This window comes from Melozone crissalis, unplaced genomic scaffold (genome assembly GCF_028551555.1).
Source record: "Melozone crissalis strain CALT ecotype California unplaced genomic scaffold, PUWL_Pcris_2 ptg000006l_1, whole genome shotgun sequence".
In the NCBI taxonomy this organism is placed as follows: domain Eukaryota; kingdom Metazoa; phylum Chordata; class Aves; order Passeriformes; family Passerellidae; genus Melozone; species Melozone crissalis.
In genome coordinates this window covers 26519750-26534224 of record NW_026535784.1, presented here as the reverse complement: position 1 = coordinate 26534224, position 14475 = coordinate 26519750, and the positions used below count along the sequence as shown (strand labels likewise).

The window sequence follows — 14475 nt, the reverse complement described above, 5'->3', positions numbered from 1 at the left end:
AGTCCAGGTGAGAAGCATTAAAAAAAAAAAAAAAAGCCTGAGTAAAGACTGAGGATTTCTCCATTTGTCACTGCTTGTGGTTAGTCTGCCTCTGTAAGGGACTGAGAGCGCTCTGCTGGAAGAGGCTCTGCACAGCTACTGAAAGTAACAAGAAACAAACAAAAAAAGAGATCAATCCACCCTGGTATCCAAATACCTGGGAACCATAAAAGCCACCTAATAAAAGAAGGATGATGGTCTTTGCAAGTCTCTGCAATTGTCCCTTCCTGAAATGAACTTAGTGATGCTGCCACTTTCCAAGCAATGGAGCCCACAAATTCTCAGTAAATCTTTCACTGCAGGACTGGTGCAGGCTGGAATTCACCTGTTCCAGTGCAGATATTCACAGAGCCTTTATTGACATGTCAACTCACTGACTATAAAATGAAGGACACACAAATTTAATGCTTGATTTCTTGACACATCTCAGAAGGTGCTCATATGGTAGCATCAAATTGTGGATCCCTCTCTTCTATCACAGGTAATTTTTCTGTGTTTCAAATTTCACTTCTTTGACTTCTGCAGCTTCAGCAGTTTACACCCACAACGGGGTCACAAATGAAATGAAATAAATGTGGACAAGAGTGAAATAAAATCAGGCTGAACCAAATTTGCCAACTTTGCTTCAATTGCAGTCACACCAGATGGTGGACTGATTGTCCCATCTCCCATTTCCTTGTGAAATCTATCAAAGAAAAGACACAATCAGATTTTACCTGATCCCATTTTTTTCAAGCCACATCCTCAAGTTCTGAGACTACAAGTAAAACTGATCTGTTTTTTATCTTCCATTAGAATTGTTTTCTGCTGTAAATGCTAATGTGATGGAATCAAACACCAACCAACCAAACACCTGGGCTCTGTAGAAAGCAACATGATCACTTCTACTCAACAAAGTCCTCCTGCCAACTTGGCTGAGCCCTGAATACTGCTTGCACAAATCAGCATCCCAGGCAAACAATGGTACAGTCTTGCTCTTCTGCTGTTGGGAGCCTGGGAAATGAAGCCAAATGATTGCAAAAATGAAGAGTAAACCAAGTGGAAGGTTAAACATCCTGGTTATACTGGTTCTCTGTCTTCACCCAGACAGGCCCAGAGCTATGGCCTCAATATGGTTTACAACACAGCAGAAAAGTCCTCACCTTTAAAGTTCAGTTTGAGGTTGCAGGCTTGAATGTTAGAAAATGTTTGCTCTAACAGAATTAAAAGTATTCACTGCTGAAGGCAGGGAATGCCAATAAACAGCCTCACAGCTCTACTGTTACAGCCACTTCCCAAAGTGAAATCACACCTCTAAAAATCATTAATTAACTCACCTATTTTGAAAGAAGCTTTTATTTCTTGTATTATTCATTAACTGCCTGCATAAACAGGTCATCACAAGCCTCAGCACATTGTATATCAATTTATTGAGCTGACAGGATAAATTACTACAGTTGCTTTTATTTATCACTGTACAACACTAGCTGAGTCACAAGGTTCTGATCAGTTCTGCATTTTTTATCAATTTTATAGATTTTTTTATTAGTTGTAAAATGAGAAGTTTCTTTCCTTTGAAAGGGAGCCACAGGCACATTGATAGCTAAGTCAAAATCCCACACAGTCGGGATGGGATATTTGTAACAAAGAAATTGAAGGTAAGTGTTTTAAAATCAGTATCAAGAGGTGAAACATGCATATCACATGTAAAGATACAAGCATTAAGATGGGATCAAAGCTTAACCTTAACACCTCCTTTGTGAAGGAAAGTAGTGAGTTTCTGGAATCATACACCACAAGCTCATTTACTTCATTAGGGCCATGTAATCATCCCAGCTGTTATGTTCCAGAGCAGAACCCTAAAAACAGCTCTTACAGCTGCTGGGACATCTGCAATGTGCAAGTGTTCAGGGCTACACAGGCTCCAAGTCTATCAGGAGTGTATTGCATCAGGGCCAGGAAATACCCCTTAATGGCAATTTCCTCTAGTTCTGAAAACATATTTGATTATTTCCATTTTGCTCCCACGCTGCCTGATGGATTAGCTATGGTAAAAAGGTCCTAGACACCTCCAGGTGTCACATATTTAGACCAGATGGCTGTAGCTTTCTACACAACTTTGTATCAAATATGTGTAATTAGAGAACTTAATAATTCTACACAATAATAAGTACAGCAAAGTTTTTAATATCTGAATTACTGATAGAAGTTTCTTACTCTGCATCTCCTCTGCACACTGAAACACAAGCATGTCAAAAAGCATGATTTCTGTCACAAGTTGCTTTGCAGGGCCACAAGGGCCCTACCAGAAATAAAACTGGTAAGAAAACAATTAGCCATGTTCTGTTACTCTGAACGGAACTGCCAGTGAAGATACAAGGGCTCATTTCAGCCGACTGAAGCACTGCCTGCAATGCGAGCGCTTGTTCACCTGCTGCTGCTTTCCTAGTTATGCTTTGTTTCGGATTTGCGGGGTTTCATCACTGACTCACTTTTCTCCCCGACTGCAAACAGCAGAGGGCAGCACTACAGCCTGGTTCAGCCTGGCATCAGCCCTGGAAAAAGGCTCCATACGGACTTTTCTGCTGTTTATCAGAAAGGTTATTCCAGGATACTTCTCCTGCGCTGGGCATTGGCCCAGCAGTTATAGGCCTTGTCTACTTAGTAGGTATCTCTGCCTTCCTGAGTCACCCCAGCTATGAAAGGCCATGTTTCCTGGCTCTGCTCCAGCCTGACCTATTCAGGGGAAAATTAATCCTGCTTCAGAATGCCAATGCTAAAATAAACCCGTGCTTGCTGGAGAGTGGAGAGGTGGCAGGGAAAAGGAGACTATGTAAATGCATGCTTCTCATCCCTTGCTGTAATCAACCTCCTCCCATCCACATCAGTGCTGCTCAGAACTGAGAACAGCCTCCCCTGCTGAGCTGTGCCCAGTAGGAGAAAGTGCACGGCTTTAGGATAGCCTTCCCAAAACTACAGCAACGGGCTCTCTTCTTCTCTCAAACTGAGGATGTTTCTGAAGTGGAGGAATAAAGGGAAGAGAAGTGCTCTGCATATGGTGCTTTGGGTTTTTTAATCTTATTTTGCAGAGGTGAGGGGCAGAGCAGGAGGTACAAAAGTACAGAATAAGCTGCTAGGTTCCTGAAACACTGCTGTCTCACAATTTTTCACTCGTTTTGTGTTAGCCCTTTCTGTCTGTGGATTATAGCAGTGAACAAGAAAGCCTGCAACTTCAAGAACACCTCAAAAAATGAAGCATGGCACTGACGAAAATGTATGGAAGCCAGATAGATATTTTAAATTGCATAAAATCTATTTTATTTCAACTGTTTCTTCTGACCCGAGTCACTGGTCTAGCTCTATGCAGAAACAAAGGGTGCCAGCTTACAACACTGTAACATCTGAAAGGCAAATCACAAACAAGCAGCAGACTCACACAGCTTCTGGGGGACCCCCCATCCCTATGATTCTGGAAGTAACTGATAAGGTCCAGATAATTTATCCCTGGCTATTTCAAGACTGTTTCATGTCTGCACCATTGTTCCTAACTTCTCAGTTTTCCTCACTATATATACTCAGAACACCCCCTGTCTTCTATCCCTTTATAGCTGTCTGGAAAATAGAAAATAGCTCAATCTCAACTTCTTCCATTACTGTATATTACTACAAAGGAAAAGAAATTAAATGGAGCAATAGGACAATTCCTTTTTCAGTGTTGAACTGCAAGCCAATTTCACAGCATACATTCATTCATACCTACCTATAACTGTACATACATATATACCAATTTGAAATAATACAGCAGCATTTAAGAATGTATGTTAATACAGTATCTTCATTTATTTTTTAAGATTTATAAGAAAATATTAAACTGAATTCCCAGTGAATCAGAAAGTGGCAGTCATTCTCCAGGAAGAATGAAATACAGATTGGTTTTTTTAATCAAGCTGAGATAATATACCACATAATCTAATTGTTTCCTGACTTCTGCTTTTGTCCCCATCATTTGTTCCCTTTCATATCCTGTATATCAGCTCAAGTGGAAAAATTCAAATTCAAAGGAATTTTTGGACCTGGGACTCAAAGTAGATTTTTTTCCACAGTGAGTTCTGATGCACTGAAATATACCACGAAGGGACGTGAGTTTTTATGCCACAAAACCCATAAACTCTGGCACCTAAAGACTTTCTCACTCAGTTTTCTCACTCTTTAGCAGGGCAGTTGTCATCTTCAATATCAGCATCCCACTTGCTGGGATTCTGGCTTTTCAGCACACCTTTTTTTTTCATGCATTTTAATAATGTGTGGCATGGAACTGACCTTAATTTGCCATTTTCTTGCAAAATATAGAAAGATTAATATTCCAATTTATTGAAAATACATTTCTGGCATTGTAATCAGTACAATTTGAATTATAACAGCAATGTAATAGTGGTCTATTCAACCAGGGTAGGGTGAGAAAAACTTGATGATTCATTCACTAAATAATACAATTTATTTCTCACTTACTTGAAAATAAGCTTGAAATTCTATTAAAACTACTGTGTTAATAGCTATTGCAAGTATGTGTAAAAATTACATCTACATTTAATGCATGAAGTTGTTTCTATATTATAAAATTATTACGTTGTTTTGCTATTGCAGTGCAGTTATCAGATCGTGTGAAATCTGTGATTCCATTAAATACATTCTATTGTCAGAAATCATTTCAGTTTTTCCTACAACATACAAAAATAAAATTACTGTCAGCAAGAAAATTATGAACTATTATGAACTATTTTACAGAAGAAAGACTAATCTAGAGTAAAATCACAGCATGAGAAATGCTACAAAATATCTGAAAACAGAGGCAACAATTGAGCAAGTCTAACAATATTGACACTTTTATTAAAAAGAAAATTATTGTATTATAGATGTATTGTCAGAAATAGCAGATGGAAAACAAATAAATCACTTAAATAATTTACCAATTCAAATCTGTCTGCCTGAAACAATGCTTTTAAAAATACCTAGAACAGTAAAATCACACACAGAAACAACTTAGAAAATACAAAACAGAAGATTAACAAACAAACATAAGATCAACTTAAATAATTTTAGATACTCCAAAAAAAACTGCAACATGAAGGATGATAAAAAGACGTATTTAAAAGAGCTAAGACCAACTTGAATTTAATAGAGCAAAGACTTTCATTATCCCATTAAGATTTATACTAAGACAATATTTAGAAGAATATACTTGAACAAAATAGAAAATAAAACTCTACTTAAAATGCTACCTGAGATTTCCTCATATACTCTGACTTGCATCAATGTTGTATGAATGATTGAAAATGCTAATTACTGGTTTATGTGGCCCTAAGAAAAAAGACCAGGTCCCTACAACTCTAAGAAGAGGCAGGCAATTGAAAACTATGCAAGAGTCACTAGAGCTATGGAAAGCTGAACACAGGAGTCATCACACAGGGGATTGCACGAATGATGTAAAGAATGTTGCGCTACGCAAAGAGGGCTGGGTGTCACATTTGACATTCTTCCAACCCAGAAGATTTTTCTGAAGAAGGGCATGTTGTAAACTTCAGGTCAGAAAAGTCTATATTTATATTTTCACTTTTTAATGGCTTTGTTTTGCCAAGCTCAGAAAACAAACCAGACCTATTTCTAGGTCATGGAACTTGAGCAGGTGCATCTGAATTCTGCATTCACACCACCCAGCATTTCTCCAGTGTGGAAACAAACATTTTTAAAAACCCCACCAAGTAACCAGGAGAACTTGGCGAAGAACTTGACTTCCTGATCAGGACATAAAACACATTTGAAATGTTACTGCTAAGATGTGTTACTCAGTAGCAGCAAGAGAAAATTGTGTCTTATGGGAAATACAGAGGGCTTCAGCCATAGCTTGGCTTTGCTGTGATCACACAGCTGCCCAGGCATTGCTGATACTGCTGGCAGCTGTCACACCTTCCAAGAGATCTGGTGAACACCATGACAAGCACATCCCTGGCAATGAACTGGAACAAGCAGAAAAGCAAAGCACAATGCTAATTATCTCTTAGCACAACTTCTATCTCAAAAAAAAAAAAAATGATAGCAAACAGAATATTTCAAGCTAGCAAGTAGGAAAATGAAGCTTCAAGTATCCATCAAACATAACAATTAAGACCCTGGAAGTATACACTTCTCTTGAGATGCAAACCTTGCCCTGAAGGTCACAGTTTTTGCATGGAACACAACATTCTCCAGATGTCATTTCTTCCATGCAAAATCAGTTTAAACTATACTTTAAAAAGAATAATGAATATACAAACATCAGAGATCCTTTCAGCATGGATTTTTTTCCTGGAAGCACAAAACTTCAAAGTCACTGAATCCAAGAAGGGATATACATTCCATCATGTAATGAAATATGCTTGGAAATTACTAAAGAAATTATTTTCTGCAGAGATCTACACCAAAAGCAAAAGTACAACATTGTTTTCAGCTGCAAAGGATGCTTTCAAATTTTGCTTTATGCTTGTTTTGAATAAGTTTTAATGTTATTACTGGAACAAATACAATCCTGACTTTTAATATAATGACATGTGCAAAAGAGATCTGGCAAAACTTGGAAAACTCTATTCATGCCTTGCTCTAGGACACACTGGCAAAATGACCTTGAGAAAGTCCTTCACTTTGTCTTTTCTTCCAAAATGCAGTCTGAGGATAATGAGTTATGCTTTATATCAAAATATATTTACCAAAGAAGAGCAAGTAAATAGTAAATTAACTATTATGGAGTCTAACAAGTAATTAATTTGCTTATATACATGGCTTGCAAACTGTCCACAATACCTGTATTTTATAAGTTTATCAAAATCTGTAATGTGTACTATTATGTTTATGTCATGACTGCATTAATAATCACACAATTAATAGATATTTTAGAGTACTGTAAATGGTTATGACAGCATGTATAATCCATTAATTATTCACTGTAATGCACAACTGTGACATTAAAGATGATTTTTGTTATTAAGGTATGTTGAGACCTATGAGGAAAATCCTCTGGATCTTAGCAAGACTGTTATTGTGTCTACAGCATACCAAGTGTTTACTGTACAGTCCTATAGAGAAGTGAAATTAATTCAGAGTAAAGACTGTGCCATCCTTACAAATTTTCTTCCTACTTTTCCAAGTTAAATTAAGCACTTTTCAAGTGGTCTCTTCCTGCATATCTTCTGCACAAATCCTTGCCACAGGAAATATTAACATGCTCACTTCCTACAAGTTTATTCCTTGTGTCATAGGTTGGGTATTTTTTCCCTCCTACTTCTATGTCCCATGCTTGTCCCATTACAACAGAACTCCTGGTCTATTTCATATTAATTTTTATCCACTTCCTCAGTTTCCTTCCAAAATGTTGACCCTCCTCCAACTCCTCATCCTCACACTACAGACATGCTCTAATAAACAAACACACCTTATGTTGACTCTTATTGCTGTTTCCAGCACTAACACTTCTCAAGTGCTGCTTACACTTACTGTCCAATCTTCCCTCTCTCCAGCTCAATATAAGCTCCTAAGACAGGTAACACCCAGCTAAAATAACCCTCACTAACACCTGCCCAAAACAAACTCAAAGCTCACACTACTTCGTCCTTCTTGATCATCTTTGTCATCACCTACCTCATTGTTTCCCTTCAACTCTTATTCTCAATTAGCTCTCTTCTGACTCTCTTATTCTTCTCTTTCTGACTTCAAATATGCATCAATCTTAAAAATGAGAACTTACCAGAGCTCCACAAATCGTTCCTGAAGAAAACCCACATATTTCTTCTTGGCATCTTCCCAATACACTGTCTATTCACCTCTGTCTAGGCTGAGGGTCAGGATGTTCTGAGCGACTCCTTGTGCTCCCCCTTGTGTCTGCCATCAGGCTCGGACTGCTGACTTTCGATGAAAAGCTTTTTTACTTTGTGTCTGGCCTAGCCTCAGTGCTAAGGTTTCCAGTGTCTTGCATTTGTAAGTAAACAAGGGTATGCACTACTTTGGAAAAGTTGATCTCTACTTTGGAAAAGCAGTGTTTCAAGCTGGCTATTCACACACCAAAGCACAACGCAGTCAGTCACTAATCTCTCTCAAAAATGTAGATCTAGGTTATTTTTAGCTCAGAATTGTTAAGAACAAAATGCAGTCTTTATGCTATGTCAGCAGTGCAGAGCACACACAAACTCAGCCTAGAAAAAAATAATCCATCCAAAGCTGAAAAAGATCTAAGGAAGATGAAGCTTGAAAGATTGCTTTCAATAATTCAGAGAGATTGCATTTTCAGAACTGTTTTAACCATTTCTCTAGGAAAGTATCAGAATACTGAATAACAAACACCAACTAACTGTATGAAAACCAAAGTTTCTTTAGCTTTTTTAAATGACATTTCCAGCTAGTTCTGGAAATGCTTATGCTCAAGGTAGAGTTAGCAGTAAATTCCTTACAGGATATGTTTGAACTTCTACACTAAGTAGCAAACTGCCCCTCATCATCAAACACAGGAAAGATCCAAATCAGGCATTTGGAGCAAAAATCAAACAAATTAAGAAAACTCTCAAAGTAGCCAACACAGGTCCTGGGCCAGCCCTGCTTTTGTCAAAACTGTTTGGAAGCAAAGTCTCTCCTGGAAATAGATATGTGGGCTCAGAGAAGGGAGAGCAGAAGCAGAAAAAGCAGCAACTCACTAGTTATGCAGTCCTTTCTTTAAATACTGGCAGTTATGGGTAAACAATACTACTGCTACAGAAATATCAGATGAAACGATCTCTGTGGATGTGATGATGATACCTAACAATAACTTCAAAAACTAACTAGAATTCTTGTGATAAAGACTTCATTAAAATGTCATTTTTAAAGCCCCAACAATTTAAATAACCTAAAAAATAATTACAACCCCCCACCAATCTAAATCAAAAATGGTGGGGAAGGGACTGGCAAACAATCCTTTCAGGCTAGACCCCCACTCCAGGCTTACTTCAGATCCCTCACTGCCTTTCCTCCCCAGCAGCATCCTACCACCACCCTCCCATCTCCCACTCACCATACCCCAGTCAGCAGGGCTGACACCTGAGTGCACACCCTGGGGAGACCTTATCAGTCTGGGTAGGCAGGCAGCAGCTGTGGGCATCGCTGTCTCAGGGGTCTGTGTGCAACCAGCAGCAGAAGCCTCAAAATGTTAAAGGGGTGTTCGCTTTCCTGTGAAAAGAGGAGACACCAGACCTGGTGAGTGAAGTATGAGGGGAAAAAAAGGAAAGGTCAAAGGTAGCAGGCAGCCACATATATTAAATAAAAGTCCCTTCCACTCAGCCTAATTCCAGGGATCCTCTATGCTTCCCCTATGCGCCTGCTTCTGGTCCTTGCTTGGGAGAACATCTCTTTTGGGGGTGGGGGAGCTCTCTTCTCCTTTCTTAGAATCTGGGGAAAAGCTCCATTTTCTCAGGAGTCCAAGGTACAAAGGGGCCCTCTGGAAATCACAGCTGGCATCCACTTCTCACACTTGAGGCTCGTGAGAAGAGACCTCAGCAGACCTAAGAGCACCAGAGGGCAAGAGAGACAGGGGATCAAATGTACCATCCCATTGACTCATGCTAACAAACACACTGGTGAGAAGAGATGCACTGCCCTGTAAAGAATGTCTTTTTGTGGAACAGCCAAGGTTTTAGCATCTGCATTAAGATGAATTCTATCTTCATTACTGATACTATATTACAAAATCAAGAGACCCTTAGGAGTTCCTTGGTATAACACTTTTCTGTTTGATTAGCTCTGTAGGGCAAACTCCTCGGTACGCATCTATCCCTTCCTGCATTGCCTTTTACATAACTATTCCACACGACTAAGTCACTCAACAATTAATCATAAGCTCCTGTTTTCTTATGGGGGTCAGCCAGAAAGAACAGATGAGAAACAGATAAGGATGAGAAACTAATAGGGGAGTCATTTTATCTTCAGTTGAGACCCAAACATTTTTCTAAGAACCAGATGCTGCATAAAGGCAGAGCTTCACTACAGCCTTTACTCTTCTTTCACACTTGGTGCCAGTCAAGCAACTTCAGCCTGCCCGGGCCTGTGCTTCCCAGTCTCCTCCCTTCCCTCCGTCTGTCTCAGAAAAGGGGATTGCCCGTGGGTCTTGCGAGGGTCTGACCTTGCAGGGGTGAGAAGAGGGTGTAATGCACAAAGGCACGCTGTCTCCTCCTCGGGAAGGCCGAGGCCCGGAGCATGCCGGGGTATTTAAAGACCTCGCTGCCTGCGAGCTCCACACGGTGCGTACAGCACGAAGCGGCTCTCTGGCTTTGACTCGAGAGAGGCGCAGCCCAGTCCTGCTCGCTGATGCCTGTGAACACAGCACCGCCTTCCAGGCTGGCAGTGCATCCCCGGGCAGCTTTGCTGTTGGGCACGAACCCATGGCGCCCCTCTCTGAGGGAATCCAGGCGCATGAGGGCAAGGCTTGAAGCACTCCCAGACCGCTCCGGGCAGGCTTTCAGCCCTCAGCGCTGCCTCTTGCCTGCACGGACCGGTTAACACGGCCTGAAGCGCTCCTGCCAGCTCCCCATCTCTCCTCCGGTGCCTCCCGGGAGCTATAAATACAGCGGGCACATGCTCTGACATCGCGTTCCCCAGCAGGCACCAGATAACTTTAATTTGCCCTTTAAACGTCCCGGGCCCCGCGTCCCTCGCGGCCGCCGCTCGGGGGAGCATGGCGGGGCGGGCCCGGCGGGCCGCAGCCAATGGCCGCCGCCCGGGGGGGCGCCTCCTCCTATCGCGAGAGGCCGCGGGCTATAAGCAGGGTGGCCCGGCCCGCGGGGACATTTGTCCGGCGGGGTGGGGAAGTGTCCGCTCGTTGCCTCTCTCCGGGCGGGGCTGTCGGACCGGCTCGCGGCATGGGTGACCAAGCGCTCAGCTTCGTCAAGGACTTTCTGGCCGGCGGGATCGCCGCCGCCGTCTCCAAGACGGCTGTCGCCCCCATCGAGAGAGTGAAGTTGCTGCTGCAGGTGAGGGGGCGACGGGGGGCGGCGGTGCCGCGCCACAGGTGGTGCCGGCTCGGCGGGCGCTGCCCGGCGTGACTAAATATGGGAAGGAGCTCGGCCGGCTCCGGTTACGCGGGAGCTGCCCGGGACATTCAGCACCGCCTGGCGGTGCCGGGGGCAGGGCCGGCCCCGTCCGTGCCCTTCAGCGTGCGGGGTCACCCTGCGGTGCCCGTCTCTCACCGTGCCGTCCTCCTCCTTCCTCCCCGCAGGTCCAGCATGCCAGCAAACAGATCACGGCCGATAAGCAGTACAAGGGCATCGTGGACTGCATAGTCCGCATCCCCAAGGAGCAGGGCATCGCCTCCTTCTGGAGAGGCAACTTGGCCAATGTCATCCGATACTTCCCCACCCAGGCCCTTAACTTCGCCTTCAAGGACAAGTACAAGCAGATCTTCCTGGGCGGAGTGGACAAGCACAAGCAGTTCTGGCGCTACTTCGCGGGAAACCTCGCGTCCGGGGGTGCCGCGGGAGCCACCTCCCTCTGCTTCGTCTACCCGCTGGATTTTGCCAGGACCAGGCTGGCGGCTGATGTGGGCAAAGGAGCCACTGAGAGGGAGTTCTCTGGCTTGGGCGACTGCATTGTCAAGATCTTTAAGTCTGATGGCCTGAAGGGCTTGTACCAAGGATTTAGCGTCTCTGTCCAGGGCATCATCATCTACAGAGCAGCCTATTTTGGGGTATACGATACGGCCAAGGGTAAGAAGTGCATGGAGGAGTGACTGCAAGGGAAGATCCTTTCAGTAAAGGCATTCTAGAGCACTTGGCAATACAAGGACAAGCAGGGCTTGGCTCAGCACCAGTTGAGTGTGGTGCTAGAAATGTGCACAGGTGTTTCTGACATGCTTTCCTGCCTCCCTTTACTTGCTGCTCTGAAATGCCTTGGGTTTGGATTGACTCCGGGGTTGGTGGGTGATTATTTCTTCCACAGCCCTTTCCCTCTGTACTGATTCTGTTCATTTGTTCTTGATGACAGGTATGTTGCCTGATCCAAAGAATGTGCACATCATAGTGAGCTGGATGATTGCCCAGAGTGTCACTGCAGTGGCAGGGCTGGTTTCTTATCCTTTTGATACTGTGCGACGTAGGATGATGATGCAGTCTGGCCGAAAGGGAGGTAAGAATAAGTGCTCCTCTTGTTCTGGCTGCAGAAAGTTTCTCTTCATCAGGATAAGATAAGAGATACTGGGTATTTTTTTGCCTTATAGAAAATTAATAACCTTCTCATTGGAGTCTTTAAAAAAACTATGGGGAACACATTGATGGTTATTTCTATCATGTTGATCTCAAGGACTGAGAAATTACTTGATTTCCTATGGAGAATTAATTTTTCTTTATTGATTACTAAAGTTTAAATCCTTGCTGTACTTTGCTTATTCCCTGTTGTTTTAGAGATACAACAGTTGAAACATACTTGCTGTATAACTTCAAGCCTTGTAACCTTTATGTTTGTTTCCACAGCTGATATTATGTATAAGGGCACAATTGATTGCTGGAGGAAGATAGCTAAAGATGAAGGATCCAAAGCGTTCTTCAAGGGTGCCTGGTCGAATGTGTTGAGAGGCATGGGCGGAGCTTTTGTACTAGTACTTTATGATGAAATCAAGAAGTATGTCTAAGACATAACATCATCATGCAGTAGTTCAATTGTTCTCAATCAACTTTTTTAAAAATACAAACTTGTGATGTAATGGACAACAAAATATTTCCTAGGGAAACAGAATAAAATTTGAGTAATGTATGTGGCAGAGATAAGGACACATTAATTTAAAAATTGTTCACAACATCACAGTTACATTTTCTATGAGAATTCCTTCACCATTTGTATCGGAACCTGTGTATATATTATACTTCAAATTGCAGGTAATAGATTTTGTCTAAAGACAAAATGTAAGTGATCTATACCTAGTCTAAAATCTAACATTGTGAATTCTTAATAGATTGTCATAAATATTTATTATACTAATCAATGTCTCTAGCTACCCAACACTGTGATGACATGACTTAAAATCATGTTTTCTTCTAAAGCTCTATTTTTAATATATTATTAAGTGAAAAGTATGTCTGAAATCATAAACTATATTAAAGCACTAGGCTGAGTTCTTAACTGTAGCCTCTTCCCTGAAAAACTATACAGTAATATGCTTGAAACTGTAATCTGATTTTTCAGACATACTTTGTAAAACATGGAAATACAGCGTTCCAGAAATTCCCTGTATTGTCACAAAGGAAAAAGTTGTCTGCTCTGATGTTCAATTGAACTATAACTGAAATGAAATAAATTAATATACTAATGAATTTTTTCCTGTTGTTTTCAGTACACTGAACACATTACAAGCATGTTCTCCAAGGTGATGTGCTAATCAGAACACTGTTAGTGGCTGTCTCTTGAAAGTTGTTTCAACAGAACTTTAGGTAGGTGAAGTTATTGAGGTTATTGATCATTCTACAATTGCAAAATCAAGTGGATTCAGTTTAAGTGTCCAGAGATCTTAGAGATAAGCTTCCACCTAGTTTTAGCTGCTTGTATAATTTGTTTATATTACCTTTCACTTTGAAGCATCCCATTGAATAGTGAAGTCGTTACTGCTAATTTGCCTGAAAAATTACTTTAGGATTGAATACTCGAGAGTTATTTTAATAACTACACATTGAACCATTATGAACACATTGCACTATTAATTACCAGTGAGATCAGAACATGCTTAATACACTTTTTAAACTTTAGATGCTGCAGGGTTGTGAATGCATGGAAGGACAGGCTGTCTGATTGGGCAAAGGAGGGAAATTGCAGTTGTTCAGTTAGACTACATATAGACAAGCATTTGCTATGTATCCACCTAGGACAAAAACCACAGAATCAGAGCATAGTTTGTGTTGGAAGAGACCTTAGAGTCCATCTAGATCCAACACCTTTGCCATGGGCAGGGACATTGTCTGCTAGGCTCAGTTCCTGGCCTTGGACACTTCCATCATTTGGGTGCCCACAATTTCTCTGGGCAACAGGGTAAGACTAAGCAAATAATAATCAAATAAACTTTTATCGCACCTTCATCTTTTTCTCCTTCATATGTATGGCTTACAGTCATCCTTCTCCCATCTTTGAAACATTTTTCAGATGCAGGTAAGTCCTAGCTCTCTGTCACTTGGCATGAGAGGCTCTGGTTGTCTGCCATAGATTCAGAGCAGCAGCTCTGTTCTCCTTGAAGACAGGTACCAGTCTGGAAGCAATATCCACTTGAAAAAAGGAAGCATTTGGGAAATAGTGGTCCAAAAAATGGCAGACAGTTTTTAAATTAACCAAATACAGAATTTTTTTGGTTTTTGTCCCAGGACAAAACCTGGCCTGATAGTTTCATCTTTCTTTTTCATGGTTGCTCTCTATAAATACTTGCTTTTATAG

General features: G+C 41.6%; 1 protein-coding gene across 1 annotated transcript; it reads left to right on the top strand.

Moving 5' to 3' along the window:
- Positions 1-10858: 10858 nt before the first annotated feature.
- On the top strand, positions 10859-13339 carry SLC25A4 (solute carrier family 25 member 4). The gene is made up of 4 exons (XM_054292597.1): positions 10859-11039; positions 11285-11771; positions 12049-12189; positions 12534-13339. The coding sequence occupies exons 1-4, from the start codon at positions 10929-10931 to the stop codon at positions 12689-12691; spliced, it is 897 nt and encodes a 298-aa protein (XP_054148572.1). The 5' UTR covers positions 10859-10928; the 3' UTR covers positions 12692-13339.
- Positions 13340-14475: the final 1136 nt, after the last annotated feature.